At 38.2% G+C, this 15,764-nt stretch overlaps 1 protein-coding gene and 1 non-coding gene across 6 annotated transcripts in view; both read right to left on the reverse strand.

Annotated features, from left to right (window-relative positions):
* The window catches only part of MAGI3 (membrane associated guanylate kinase, WW and PDZ domain containing 3), a 298,231-nt gene that overhangs the window by 55,767 nt on the left and 226,700 nt on the right, over positions 1–15,764 (reverse strand). For all 5 annotated transcript variants that reach the window (XM_036923409.2, XM_036923408.2, XM_036923411.2 and 2 more), the window contains exons 7-8: positions 15,215–15,272; positions 11,081–11,175 (exon numbers count right to left, since the gene is read on the reverse strand). In XM_036923409.2, the coding sequence (XP_036779304.2) occupies positions 11,081–11,175; positions 15,215–15,272 (153 nt within the window). The remainder of the gene's footprint in view (positions 1–11,080; positions 11,176–15,214; positions 15,273–15,764) is intronic.
* LOC130683720 (U6 spliceosomal RNA) lies at positions 9,275–9,381 on the reverse strand. Its single transcript, XR_008997596.1, has one exon. It is a non-coding gene; the product is annotated as a U6 spliceosomal RNA (small nuclear RNA).

A 15,764-nucleotide genomic window follows, 5' to 3' on the forward strand; every position in this document is an offset into this window, starting at 1 on the left:
CCTTCTGGCCTGTAAGGTTTCTGCTGAGAAGTCTGATGACAGCCTGATGGGTTTTCCTTTGTATGTGATCTTATTTTTCTCTCTGGCTGCTTTTAGCAGTCTGTCCTTGTCCTTGATCTTTGCCATTTTAATTATTATATGTCTTGGTGTTGTCTTCCCTGGGTCCCTTGTGTTGGGAGATCTGTGCACCTCCATGTCCCAAGGGACTATTTCCTTCCCCAGACTGGGGAAGCTTTCCACAATTACTTCCTCAAGGACACTTTCTATCCCCTTTTCTCTCTCTTCTTCTTCTCGTACCCTTATAGTGCGAATATTGTTCTGTTTGGATTGGTCACACTGTTCTCTCAGTATTCTTTTATTCTTGGAGATGCTTTTTTCTCTCTGTGCCTCAGCTTCTTTGTAGTCCTCTTCTCTATTTTCTATTTCATTTATCGTCTCCTCCACCATATCGAATCTGCTTTTAATACCCTCCATTGTGTTCTTCAATGATTGGATATTTGTTCTAAATTAGTTCCTGTGTTCCTGAATATTTTTCTGTACCTCCATGAGCATGTTAATGACTTTTATTTTGAAGTCTCTTTCAGGCAGATTCATGAGGTCAATTTCATTTGAATCTTTCTTAGGTGTACTCATAATTTTGCTTTGAAAAAGGTAACTCTGACCTTCCATAATTTGTCTCTGGTGCTCTCTAGTGACTAGAAGCTCTCCTCTCTGGAGCTGTTCATCCCCTGGAGCAATGTCGTGGGTCCCAGGGGAGCGGTGTTGGTGCTTGGGGGGAAGAAAGAGCTGTTTCCTGCTTCCCGGCTGCTATGCCTGTCCCCACTGCCAGAACCAGTGGGCTGAACACACAGGTGTAAGTGTCTATGCTTCATGTTTGTAGCTGCTGTAGGCAGGGCTTCCCTCTGGCTGGCCTGACACCAGGGCAGGGGTTGTCAGTTTGCGAGCCTGAACCAGGTACAGGCTAGCTGGGAGGAAGACACAGCAGGCTGCGTATCACGGTGGTGGGCCTTGGAGCTGCGTAGCCAGCCAGGGGGATGGAGCACCTGAAGATCGTTTAAGCTGCCAACCTGCTGGGCAGAGTGCACCTGGAGAATTTTGTCTACCTGTCCTTTCTCCTGAGCAGTAAGCTCTGTGCAATCCTTGCCCCTATAGAAGCCCTCTCACTGTTAGGAAGTCTCTCAGAACTGCCCACCCAGATCAGCCGGATATGAATCCCTGTTTTCCACAAGCAGTCAGAATCTCCATCTCTCCAGGTATTCGGCCTATCTTAGCTTTCCAACCCCACTAATCACCAGAGCACCATGCAAGGTAGGTTCATGCTCCCAGAGTAGATCTTCAGGGGTAGGTGTTCAGCAGTTCCAGGCCTCCACTCCCTCCCTGCTCTGATTCTCTTCCACCTGCCAGTGAGCTGGGGTGGGGGAAGGTCTTGGGCCCTGCTGGGTCACACCTTCTGTACGTTACCCTGTTCTGTGAGGTCTGCTCTTTTCTCCAGGTGTATGCAGTCTGGTGCAGCCTTCTTTCCTGTTGCTCTTTCAGAATTAGTTGTATTAAGTTATATTTTCGCATCATTATATGTGGTTTTAGCAGGAGGTCTCTGTCTCACCTCTCACGCTGCCATCTTTAATCCACATATGTCTTTTTTAAACCTGTGATCTTGTTTTCTTCAGGTAAATTCCTAGGAGTGGAATTACTGGGTCAAATGGTATTTCTATTTTGAGTTTTTTGAGGAACTTCCATATTGCTTTCCACAGTGGTTGAACTAATTTACATTCCTTCCAACAAGATGGGAGGGGTTCCTCTTTCTCCATATTCTCACAAGCATTTGTTGTTCCTTCTCTTTTGGATGTTGGCATCCTAACTGGTGTGAGGTGGTATCTCACTGTGGTTTTACATTGCATTTCTCTGATGCTTAGCGATGTGGAGCATCTTTTCATGTGCCTGTTGGCCACCTGAATTTCTTCTTTGGAGACATGTCTGTTCAGATCCTCTGCCCATTTTTTAATAGGGTTATTTGCTTTTTGGGTGTTGAAGCATGTGAGTTCTTTATATATTTTGGACATTAACCCCTTATCCAATATGTCATTTATGAATATATTCTCCCACAATGTAGGATACCTTTTTGATTTACTGATGGTGTCCTTTGCTGTACAGAAGCCTTTTAGTTTGATGTAGTCCCATTTGTTCATTTTTGCTTTTCTTTCCCTTGCCCGAGGAGATGCATTCAGGAAAAAGTTGCTCATGTTAATACTCAAGATATTTTTGCCTATGTTTTATTCTAAGAGTTTTATGGTTTCATTACTGACATCCAGGTCTCTGATCCGTTTTGAGCTTACTTTTGTGTATAGAGTGAGACAGTAATCCAGTTTCAATCTCTTACATGTAGCTGTCCAGTTTTGCCAACACCAGTTGTTGAAGAGGCTTTCATTTCCCCATTGTATATCCATGGCTCCTTTATCATATATTAGTTGACCATATATGTGTGGGTTTATATCTAGGCTCTCTATTCTGTTCCATTGATCTATGGGTCAGTTCTTGTCCCAATACCAAATTGTCTTGATTACTGTGGCTTTGTAGTAGAGTTAAAGGTTGGGGAGCATAATTCCCCAAGCCTTATTCTTCCTTCTCAGTATTGCTTTGGCTATTCAGGGTCTTTTGTGGTTCCTTATGAATTTTAGAACTATTTGTTAAAGATCATTGTGAAGAATGTCTTTGGTATTTTGATAGGCACTGCATTGAATCTGTAGATTGCTTTAGATAGGATGGCCATTTTGACAATATTAATTCTTCCTGTCCATGATCATGGGATGTATTTCCATTTATTGGTGTCTTCTTTAATTTCTCTCATGAGTGTCTTGTAGTTTTCAGAGTATAGGTCTTTCACTTCCTTGGTTAGGTTTATTCCTAGATATTTTATTCTTTTTAATGCAATTGTAAATGGAATTGCATTCCTGAATCTCTTTCTGATAGTTTATCATGACTATATAGGAGTGCAACATATTTCTGTGCATTAATTTTGTATCCTGCAACTTTGCTGAATTCAGTTAGTAGTTCCAGTAGTTTTAGAGTGGATTCTTTAGGGTTTTTAATGTATAATATCATGTCATCTGCAAACAGGGACAGTTTAACTTCTTCCTTACCAATGTGGGTGCCTTTATTTATTTGTGTTATCTCATTGCCGTGGCTAGGACCTCCAGTACTATGTTGAATAAAAGTGGGGAGAGTGGGCATCCTTCTCTTGTTCCCAATCTTACTGGAAAAGCTTTCAGGTTTTTGCTCTTCAGTATGATGTTGGCTGTGGGGTTTGTCATATATGGCCTTTATTATGTTGAGGTACTTGCCCTCTATAACCATTTTATTGAGAGTTTTTATGCTGAGTGGATCTTGAATTTTGTCAAATGGTTTTTCAGCATCTATGTAGATGATTATGTGATTTATTTGTCCTTTTTGTTGATGTGGTGGATAATGTTGATGGATTTATGAATATTGTACCATACTTGCATCCCTGGAATAAATCCACTTGATTATGATAGATGATCTTTTTGATGTGTTTTTGAATTCAGTTTGCTAATATTTTGTTGAGTATTTTTGCATCTATGTTCATCAGGGATATTGGTTTGTAATTTTTTGTGTGTGTTTGGTGTCTTTGCCTGGTTTTGGTAGTAGAGTGATGCTATTTTCATAGAATGGGTTTGGAAGTACTCCTTCCTTTTCTACTTTTTGGAAAACTTTAAGGAGGATGGGTATTAGGTCTTCACCAAATATTTGATTAAATTCAGCAGTGAAGCCATCTGGTCCAAAGTGTTTTGTCTTAGGTAGCTTTTTGATTACCAATTCAATTTCATTGCTGGTAATTGTCTTTTCAGATTTTCTGTTTCTTCCTGGATCAGTTTGAAAAGTTGTATTTTTCTAGAAAGTAGTCCATTTCTTCTAGGTTATCCAGTTTCTTAGCATATAATTTTTCATAGTATTCTTCAATGATTCTTTGTATTTCTGTGGTTTCTGTAGTGATTTTTCCTTGCTCATTTCTGATTCTGTTTATGAGTGTACACTCTTTTTTTCTTGTTAAGTCTGGCTAGGGGTTTATTTATTTTGTTTATTTTCTGAAAGAACCAGCTCCTGGTTTCTTTAATTCTTTCTATTGTTATATTCTTCTCAATTTTATTTATTTCTGATCTCTATATGTCCCTCCTTCTACTGACTTGGGGCCTCATTTGTCGTTCTTTTTCTAGTTTCATTAATTGTGAATTTAGACTGTTCATTTGGGATTGTTCTTCTTACTTGAGATAAGCCTGAATTGCCATATACTTTCCTCTTAGAACTGCCTTCACTGCACCACACAGAGTTGAGGTGTTGCGTTTTTGTTTTCATTAGTCTCCGTATATTGCTTGATCTCTGTTTTTTATTTGGTCATTGATCCATTGATTATTTAGGAGCATTGATTATTTAGAACAAATTCCTAAATTCCTAAAAAACAAATTCCATGTGTTTGTGGGATTTTTTGTTTTCTTTGCACAATATATTTCTAGTTTCATACCTTGTAGTCTTAGTAGTTAGTTGGTTGGTAGAATTACAATCCTTCTGAATTCACTGAGGCTCTTTTTGTGGCCTAGTATGTGGTCTATTCTTGAAAATGTTCCATGTGCACATGAGAAGAATGTATATCCTGCTGCTTTTGGGTGGAGTGTTCCATGGATGTCTGTTAGGTCCATCTGTTCTAATGTGTTGTTCAGTGCCTCTGTCTCCTTACTTATTTTCTGTCTGGTTGATCTGTCCTTTGGAGTGAGTGGTGTGTTGAAAACTCCTAAAATGAATGCACTGCATTCTATTTCCTCCTTTAATTCTGTTAGTATTTGTTGTACATATTTGGGTGCTCCTATGTTGGTTGCATAGATATTTATAATGGTTATATCCTCTTGTTGGACTCACCCCTTTATCATTATATAATGTCCTTCTTTGTCTCTTCTTACTTTCATTGTTTTGAAGTCTATTTTGTCTGAAAGAAGTACTGCAACTCTTGCTTTTTTCTTCCTATTATTTGCATGAAGTATCTTTTTCCATCTCTTCACTTTTAGTCTGTGTATGTCTTTTGGTTTGAAGTGAGTCTGTTGTAGGCAGCACATAAATGAGTTGTGCTTTTTTATCCATTCCATAACTCTGTGTCTTTTGATTGGTCCATTCAGTCAATTTATATGTAGGGTGATTATTGATATATATGTACTTATTGCCATTGTAGGCTTTAGATTCAAGGTTACCAAGGTTCAAGGGCAGCTTCTTTACTATCTAACAGTCTAACTTAACTTGCTTAGTACACTATTACAAACACAATAGCTCTTTTTTTCTCTCTTCTTTTTCTTTCCCCTCTACTCTTTATACATTAGGTGTCATATTCTGTTATCTTTGTGTATTGCTTGACTGACTTTGTGGGTAGTTGATTTAGTTTTGCATTTGCTTAGTAATTAATTTTTTTACTTCCTTTACTGTGGTTTTATGTTCTCTGGTGACAGCTATTTAGCCTTAGGAGCACTTCCATCTAGAGCAGTACCTTTAAAATACACTGTAGATATGGTTTGTAGGTGGTAAATTCCCTCAACTTTTGCTTATCTGGAAATTGTTTGTTTAATCCTGGCTTGAAATTTAAATGATATTCTTGCTGGGTAGAGTATTCTTGGTAGGAGGCCCTTCTGTTTCATTGCATTAAATATATCATGCCACTCCCTTTTGGCCTGTAAGATTTCTGTTGAGAAGTCTGATGATAGCCTGATGGGTTTTCCTTTGTAGGGGATCTTTTTTTCTCTCTCTGGCTGTTTTTAATACTCTGCCCTTGGCCTCAGTCTTTGCCATTTTAATTACTGTATGTCTTTGTGTTGTCCTCCTTGGGTCCCTTGTGTTGGGAGATCTGTGCACCTCCATGTCCTAAAAGACTATTTCCTTCCCCAGATTTGGAAATTTTTCAGCAATTATTTACTCAAAGAGACTTTCTCTCCCTTTTTCTCTCTCTTATTCTTCTGGTACTTCTACAATTTGAATATTATTATGTTTGGATTGGTCACAGAATTGTCTTACTATTCTTTCATTCCTAGAGATCCTTTTTTCTCTCTCTGCCTGAGTATTCTCTCCTTTGTATTCCTGTTCTTTAATTTCTATTCCATTTACTGTCTCCTCTACCCCATGTAATCTGCTTTCAAATCCTTCCATTCTTTGATTCATTTTAGGTAATGTATTTTTCAAAGTTTCTATCTTTCTTTCTTTTTTTTTTTTTTTTAAAATAATTATTTTTTATTGAAGGGTAGTTGATGCACAGTATTACATTACATTAGTTTCAAGTGTACAACACAGTGGTAGAACATTTATATACATAATTCTAGGTTCCAGTTATCACCCTACCAAGCTGTTACAATATCTTGACTATATTCCTTATGCTATACATTACATCCCGGTTACTTATTTATTTTACCATTGGAAGTCTGTCCTTTTTTTTTTTTTTTTTTTGTGAGGGCATCTCTCATATTTATTGATCAAATGGTTGTTAACGACAATAAAATTCTGTATAGGGGAGTCAATGCTCAATGCACAATCATTAATCCACCCCAAGCCTAATTTTCGTCAGTCTCCAATCTTCTGAGGCATAACAAACAAGTTCTTACATGTAGAACAAATTCTTACATAATGAATAAGTTACATAGTGAACAGTACAAGGGCAGTCATCACAGAAACTTTCAGTTTTGCTCATGCATTATGAACTCTAAACAGTCAGATCAAATATGAATACTCATTTGGTTTTTATACTTGATTTATATGTGGATACCACATTTCTCTCTTTATTATTATTATTTTTAATAAAATGCTGAAGTGGTAGGTAGATACAAGATAAAGGTAGAAAACATAGTTTAGTGTTGTAAGAGAGCAAATGTAGATGATCAGGTGTGTGCCTGTAGACTATGTGTTAATCCAAGCTAGACCAGGGCAATAAAACATCCACGTATGCAGAAGATTTCTCTCAGAACAGGGGGGGTGAGGTTCTAAGCCTCACCTCTGTTGATCCCCAATTTCTCACCTGATGGCCCCCCTGCGACTGTGCCTGTCTTAGGTTGTTTCTCCCTTGAGGAATCTTACCCGTCTCTGGCTAACCAGTCATCTTCCGGGGTCATACAGGGAAATGTGAAGTTGGTAAGTGAGAGGGAAGCCTTATTGTTTGAAAAGGGTTGCTTTTTACTTCTTTGCATATTTATGCCCTGTGGCTTCTATGTCCAGCATTTGTCTTGAGGTATCTTTACCACTTGGAAGAATTATGATACTCGGTAAATTTGATATGAGGCACGAATTCTATTTAAGGGTTGTAATTAGGAAGGAAGAAGAAAAGCTATAGAAGTAGCAGGCAGAAGAAAACATGGGAAGATTGATTATTTCTTTGACATATCTTCTTGTAGAGTAACTTCAGCATATATAGGTTTTAAGCTACTACTTAAATTGTGCACACACATTAACATAATAGGAGTATAGTTACATAACCAAAGCATATCTGTAATTACCAGCCATCTCCAGTGAAACCAAGAAAACCAGTTAGGCACCTTAGGCATTTGTGAAAACTTATCTATGATATGGTGGATATTGTCCAATTGAACTTGAACAGTCTGAGAGAAATCAGACCAATTAAAACAACCCATTCCTGGGGACTGTTCACATGCCATATGTTCTTTTAACAGTAAATAGTCTGTAGTTGTAAGACTTTGGAGCGCTACAATTTGCACTTCTCCAAATTCTTGGTTGAGTTCCAACAGTATAGATCCAGTCAAATTTGTTGTTTTACTGTATGCACAGGCCAGCTTAGATATCGCCTTCCTCATTCCCATGGCAAGTCCAGGAACTGGTGGGATGTGTGCATCTACAGCTGTAGCAGTGCGTGGATCTTTGTTGGGGTTTTTTGATGATCATCTTCTGGCATGAGTCTTCCAGAGAGTGCAGATGTTGGAAGTTCTTTTTCATATCGTATCTTAGTTCATTTTCGGGGTAGCCCAATTAGGCTTTGATCCTCTGTATAAACACAAACAGACCCTTTGCCTACACTTTTATATGCCCTTTATACCCTGTGTAGAACTCGTTGGAGGTTACCACACAGGAACTGCCCTTTTTTTTTTTTTGCTTTGTTTTTGGTATCACTAATCTACACTTACATGACGAATATTATGTTTACTAGGCTCTCCCCTATACCAGGTCTCCCCTATAAACCCCTTTACAGTCACTGTCCATCAGCATAGCAAAATGTTGTAGAATCACTACTTGCCTTCTCTGTGTTGTACAGCCCTCCCTTTTCTCCTACCCCCCCATGCATGTTAATCTTAATACCCCCCTACTTCTCCCCCCCTTATCCCTCCCTACCCACCCATCCTCCCCAGTCCCTTTCCCTTTGGTACCTGTTAGTCCATTCTTGAGTTCTGTGATTCTGCTGCTGTTTTGTTCCTTCAGTTTTTCCTTTGTTCTTATATTCCACAGATGAGTGAAATCATTTGGTATTTCTCTTTCTCCGCTTGGCTTGTTTCACTGAGCATAATACCCTCCAGCTCCATCCATGTTGCTGCAAATGATTGGATTTGCCCTTTTCTTATGGCTGAGTAGTATTCCATTGTGTATATGTACCACATCTTCTTTATCCATTCATCTATTGATGGACATTTAGGTTGCTTCCAATTCTTGGCTATTGTAAATAGTGCTGCAATAAACATAGGAATAGGGGTGCATCTGTCTTTCTCAAACTTGATTGCTGCGTTCTTAGGGTAAATTCCTAGGAGTGGAATTCCTGGGTCAAATGGTAGGTCTGTTTCGAGCATTTTGATGTACCTCCATACTGCTTTCCACAATGGTTGAACTAACTTACATTCCCACCAGCAGTGTAGGAGGGTTCCCCTTTCTCCACAGCCTCGCCAACATTTGTTGTTGTTTGTCTTTTGGATGGCAGCCATCCTTACTGGTGTGAGGTGATACCTCATTGTAGTTTTAATTTGCATTTCTCTGATAATTAGTGATGTGGAGCATCTTTTCATGTGTCTGTTGGCCATCTGTATTTCTTTTTTGGAGAACTTTCTGTTCAGTTCCTCTGCCCATTTTTTAATTGGGTTGTTTTTTGTTTGTTGAGGCGTGTGAGCTCCTTATATATTCTGGACGTCAAGCCTTTATCGGATGTGTCATTTTCAAATATATTCTCCCATACTGTAGGGATCCTTCTTGTTCTATTGATGGTGTCTTTTGCTGTACAGAAGCTTTTCAGCTTAATATAGTCAAAAATATGGAACGCTTCACGAATTTGCGTGTCATCCTTGCGCAGGGGCCATGCTAATCTTCTCTGTATCGTTCCAATTTTAGTATATGTGCTGCCGAAGCAAGCACAGTTTCTATCTTTCTTGAAGTTGTCCCTGAGATTTTGAGTATTTTCTGGCAGCATGTTTATGATTTTTATTTTGAAATCTTTATCAAGAAGATTGGTGATTTCAGTTTCAGTGAGCCCTCTTTCTGGGGTTTCAGGGGTTTTTGGATTGAACAAGTTTTTTTGCTGCTTCATATTTCTACGATGAAGTGGTATGGAATAATAAACTTCGTGTAGGTTGCACTCTCTAGTGCCCAGAAGCTCTACTCTCTGTAGCTGCCCAGCCCCTGCAGTGATGGCGAGGGTTGCAGGTGAGTTGGGCTGGTGCCTACCAGGAAGAAAGAGCTCTTTCCTGCTTCCCGGCTGCAGTGCCTTCCTCCACTGCCATGGCCAGTGGGCCAAGTGTGCAGCAAGCAGCCTCTGTGTTATGCTCCTGTAGTGGCCATAGGCGCAGCCTCCCTGTGGCTGGCCTGGCATGATTGCAGGGCCAGCAGTTTTGTGAACTGGTGCTGGCCAGGAGGAAGGAGTGGCATGCTGTGTATCGCAATGGGGGGCCTCAGGGTTGTGTTGATAGCCAGGGGGATGGAATGCCTGAAAGTTCCCAACCTGCTGGGCTGAGTGTGCCAGGACAATTTTGTCCACCTGTCCTTTTTCCTGAGCATCAAGCTCTGTGTAATCCTTGCCCCTTTCATAGCCCTCTCACTGTTGGAAAGTCTTTCAAAGTGCCTGCTCTTCTTTTGTCCCAGAGTGGCCAGTTGTGCTTACCTGTTCTCCACAAGCAGCTGGAATCTCAGTCTCTCCAAGTATTCTGTGCTGCTTTTCAACCCCTAATCTCCAGAGCACCATGTAATGTGGGTTCATGCTCCTGGAGTAGATCTTCATAGGTGGGTATTTAGCAGTCCTGGTGTTCTACCCTCTCCCCGCTCCATTTCTTTTCCTCCTGCTGGTGAGCTGGGTGGGAGGAGGGCTTGGGTCCTGCTGGATTGCAGCTTTGCTACTTTACCCTTTTCCATGAGGTCTTCTCTTTTTCCCCAGATGTAAGCCATCTGTTATAGTCTTCTTTCTGGTCACTCTTTGAGGATCAGTTGTATTTGCTGTATTTTCATGTTATATGTGGTTTTGGAAGGAGATTTCTGCCTCACTTCTCACACCACCTTTCTCCCCCTCACTTGGTTTCTTATACCTGGGGTGCATTCGGACTTCCATATTTTTTAAATGTTCTCCAAGTGATCTTGATATTACTAATACTCTACTATCCCACTTAGATGCCCAATGATGTAGGCAAATAATATGGTGGATTTATTTACTATTTGTTCATATCAGTGAATGAAGAATCCTTAATGGTTACTGACATTAGATCTAAGCAATTAATTTGGGAGAAGATCATAATGAATTAGAGATCTAATACTGGCCTGCCCTTAAGCATTATGAAACAATGAAATCTTCACATCAAAACCTCCAAACCATAACTAAGCTATTCAATTTCTTCTCCTAACAATATCCTACTTTCTACATGTGCAGCATGAGAAAGAAATATCTTAGTATTCTTAAAATGTTCAGACATTTTATTAAGATTATGCATATTTTCACAGTAACAAAAATAGGACATTCTCTGTTGAATTTAAAGCCCTAACAATAACAAGTTCAAACTCACTTTTATTAATTCAGCATGCAAATTTCACAAGTTATTCTTAGAGGAAAAGATCGAGGAAAAAGTTCTACCTGGTTTTGAAGACCCAATATCAGCCTGTCCTAACTGCTTTTTCCTTTTGGCTTCCTCCACTGGATTTTCAAACTGCGTTTTCTGGTTAAGGTGACTGTGAAATGTAGAAAAATATGCATTTCAGTTTCATGTGAAAGTGTTACATTATTTTTAAATACACTATTTATGCCATTTCATCACCACAGTTTAGGAGACAGATTTTGTGTCTCTGGGCTATGGAAGAACACAGAGAAGCTGAAAGATCATACTGGAAGCGCTTTCTGGCAACTGAAAAAAAAAATGCTCACAGAAGATGCCTAGAAGTCAAAGCTGCTGAAACATTCACTATAGCTTTTTCATAAATGTACCAAATACAGCCAATGACAGTTCAGTAGAAGCCCTTACATCTAATGCAATCAGTACTATTGGTAATTGATCAGTTAATTTTTTTAAGGCAGTTAATGATAGGAGAGTTCTGAATTTCTCTAAAATGAAGCAGTTGTAAAGACACTTTTGAGGAAATCTCAGTACAGAAGGCTTTTACAATTTTACTGTTACTTTTCCAATTGACTCAACCACATTAGGCAACTGAGAAAGATTTGCTTTTATCAAATTGTATCAGGGAACTTTCCCACACCTAAACACTTCTTCTTAATTATGCAATAATTAAATAAGTTGTGTAATTACAACACAAGTTTATCTGGTAGTTCTTATTTGGGAGCATTCACAACTGACTTTGATAGCACACAAGTCTGTGGGGGAAAGCAGAAAAATGTGGGGAGACTAAGAGCTAACCAATTAGCCAATCATAGTCACTACACTACAGGCAAGAGCATGTTTTACAGAAGGAAGAGCACTGGTTTTTTTGGCAAGTCAGTTAATTGGAAGTTGGTTAAGACTGCAACTGTTGTAAAAAAGATGTTTAAGACCACAACAGGTTTAATACAGGACCAATGAGAATTAGATTCTAGCACTTACAGAGTACAAACACGTTTCAGCCCAATGACATGCATTTTCCAGTTGAATCCATTTAAATAAGAAATGACATTAGTGAATAACAAGAATTAAATATTAAATTATGAGAATTTCAGATTATGATCATCTTTAGAGAGGTTGACTATTACAAAACCTACACATAAAGAATCATGCAACTGGATAATTACTTCACTCTTTGGAACATAAATGGTGGCGGTGGAGGCGGAGGCAGCAGAGAGCAAACCAAGGTATGCTACCTTTCTCTCTGTTGTCCGGGCTCCCAGTGCACCACCAACCCTGCCACAGCTGTAGGTATTTAGTCTCAGAGCTCAAAATATGGCAAGTTCTACTTGACATTCTTTGGATTTTGATTTCACAAAAACTTAAGTATATTTCTGCTCCTTATTGTGAGGAGCACCTTAACAACTGAGTTAGTTGACTACGTAACTCTCTGTGAAAATGAAGGTCTTTGGTGTTAAGTTAGGTGCCATTTTAAAAATTATTTATTAGGTACTGACATTTTACATATTCTTGAAAAAACAAAACGACTTGAAACTGACACTTAGAAAAGAATAAACCTGTTTAGAAAGAATCTCGGCTCACTTTAACATCATCAGCTAGAATGACTCACTTTGTCACCCAGGCATTAGAACACAAAAAGTAGTAATTTGTATTTATATTCTTCATAATGTGTGGGAGAAGAGAGTAGAAGTATGCAAATGAGTAATCTCTTTCCTGAAAATTCTTTGACAAAAGAATATAAGATTTTAGTGAGGGGGGTAATTGCAACTGTCACCTTAGACTACCTAAATTAAAATGCCACCCAAAGAACAAAACAAAATAGAGTAAAAATAGTCTTGGTTTCATTTAGTTACTTATATCCACAATATTATTAAGATGTAACAGATTTTGTTTTCCACATGACTAGCTATGGGAAGTTAAGAGGAGATGACAGATTATCAGAAAAACTAAACAAGGATAGGAAACAAGCATGATTAAATATATAATAGATAATTTAGATTCTCACTATATTACAATTTTGTGTATAACAGGCAGACTTCAAAAATTTATCTCAACAAACAAAATCATTATTCATCCATGAAGAATTTAAGATATTAAAGATAACATGTATTTTGTCACCTTTGTCAGTGTGTCACCTAAGTACACCAGGATATTACTGTAATACAATAAGACAACAATTCTAAGTACATAATAAGCATTCTTATGGAAGGCCTGCCACTAAATATTTGGAAAAATTTTATTTTTAAAAACGAATCCATTTCAGAATCTCATCATCTAAAAGAATACTTACAAAGAAAACCTACCATTGAAGTTGGTGTTACTACTTACAAGACTCCTGCCAAAAGCAATAATTGTGCCATCTGGTTTGACAAACTAAGAGCGCCAAAGAGTAGCCATTTAAGTCACAGCTTTTTATCTCTATCAGTAAACTCACTGCAGATTACTATGGTTGAGATTCAAAACCTAACTAACCTGGGAGTCAAGCCACACTCCACAGCTCAGCTGACTCCCTACTAATGTGCATGTTGGAAGCAGCCTGCTCTTTCTTAAACTAATAAATTATCCTCCTGTAAAATGAGCTTGTTTGGGGACCAATCATACAAAATCATGTCACTGCTGTTGTTCCTAATTCAGGCGACTTCACATACCTCCGCGACAACTGGGAGCAGGCAGCTTCAAGATTGCCCTAATGTTGTTTCAATATTATATCCTTGCTTAAAGGAACCAGATCATTTAGCCCAAGATTTTATAACAGGCACATGACTTTCACCTCTTGACCATGTATTCATATTCATTTGGAATGAAGAGTAAGAGAATGAGAGTCATTCTCTTAAAATTTTCAGCAGTGTCAGGGGCAAATAATGGTTGACTGAAGCCAAATTTAAATAGGTTACTAGGAAAAAATCCCACAAAACCTTTTCATTTGGTCTTCAAATATTCCTTTGACTTGAAAAAATGGTTGTTCCTTTAAGTAAATATGCTTTACAAAAAAATAACAGAAGAGCTGCTGTACACTTTTCACATCACAATTCAGTGAGATACTTAGTAATACAATGGGACATAAAATTAGCACAACCTTTCAATGGACCCAAAATATTGACGCTGAAATTATATGCCTATGAGTCAAATTGAGCTGTTTTCTTGGGGTAACAAGTTAGATTCTAAGAAAGCATTCCAGAAATCTCTCTAACCACAGTGACTCAAGTAACAATCTACACATTAGAATAAAGACCAGAGTTATAACAGAAGGCAGAGATACTTACTTTAAGGATAATACCAGGAAGTAGTATTTTTTGTGTATACCAACAACTGATGAAAAATAGCAGATTCTCATCTTTGCCATTTTTTCCAGGTAATAATATCATTTTGCCTTCACTACCTAAGCAGTAGGTTCAGACTTCTAGTTTCCAGGTAAAAAGTAACATTTCTGGTGAAATTATTTGCCTGGTGCTAGATGCCTGATATTAAAATTCTATCTATAACATTTGGAAAAAAGCAATCCCAGTGGTCATAACAATGTAGCAATTAGGTAAATGAAGGAAAGGGAAAGAAAAATTAAGAAGTTGACGTTATCCTAATTTCACTGGCTAATGTATGCAGGTGTTTGGTGCTCTACTCTGACATATATTTATGTTTAAGTTTAACCATAACAGCTGGGAAAGAAGGAACTTTTCACTCCCAAAGAGAATACTAATTCTTCCTTAACTCCTTAAAAATTAACAATTTTAATCATACATTTCAAAATTTTGAACATTATGGTGGACTGCCCTTAAAGTCCTTTTATTGCTTTCAGAACCATACCACTGTAGGGTTGGAAATGACTTGAATGGTTCATCCAGTACAATGCCCTCATTTCAGTTTTCTACCTACTGAAGCTTGCTCTTTAGAGGCTATAGTGGTGATGATAACATCTCCAGCTATTAATCATTTGGGCAACTTCCCTCTAGCTTTCTGTACTTAAAAGCCAACTGCTGGAGAGCCCAGAGTCAGCAAAGTAAATGCTCACTGCCTCTACCTTCTCATTCCCCTAGTGGAAAACACTTGAAAGCTGGATTGCAGAAGCATGAAGTGCTGTATTCAGTATTCCCTCCAGCTGCATAATGAAAGAAAAGCATGAAAAGCATTTGGAGGAATATTAACAGAGGTAACAAACTTACTCAACATAGTATGTGCCATACTGAGGGTCTTCTATTTTCTCCCAGCCATAAGGAAGTTCTGTAAAGAAAGAATGAAAGAAAAAAAAAAAGAATTAAATGAAATGCCAGATTGAAAACCAACAGAAAAAATTCACCAGCAAGTGAATTTAAGTATCTTTTCATTATGCTAGTATGTGGAAGACAGACAGAACTCAATTTCAAAGAACAAAGAGTTTGAGTCTGAGTGGCTTCTTCAATAGCTACTGAGTGTCTCAGCCAGTAATTAGAAGCCCAGTAAAAAGATGACATTTAACTCAAAGAGGTTTACTGAATCACAAGCCATAACAATGCTAATTATTTTTAAAAATCATCTAATATATACCTCTCTTTAAAAAGCTTGATAATCTGACCCAAGACACACTCACCCTGTTGTCCAATATAAGCAGCAGCTGCTCATCAAATTTCTCACTATGGTACATAAGACTTGTATATAGTAAGAAAATTATTCCTGCTATCACATTCTGACCCATTTCTCCTCAAAGAAGTCCAGCCTTGGAATTTTGCCATTTCA

The sequence above is a fragment of the Manis pentadactyla genome, chromosome 4 (genome assembly GCF_030020395.1).
Source record: "Manis pentadactyla isolate mManPen7 chromosome 4, mManPen7.hap1, whole genome shotgun sequence".
Classification (NCBI taxonomy): domain Eukaryota; kingdom Metazoa; phylum Chordata; class Mammalia; order Pholidota; family Manidae; genus Manis; species Manis pentadactyla.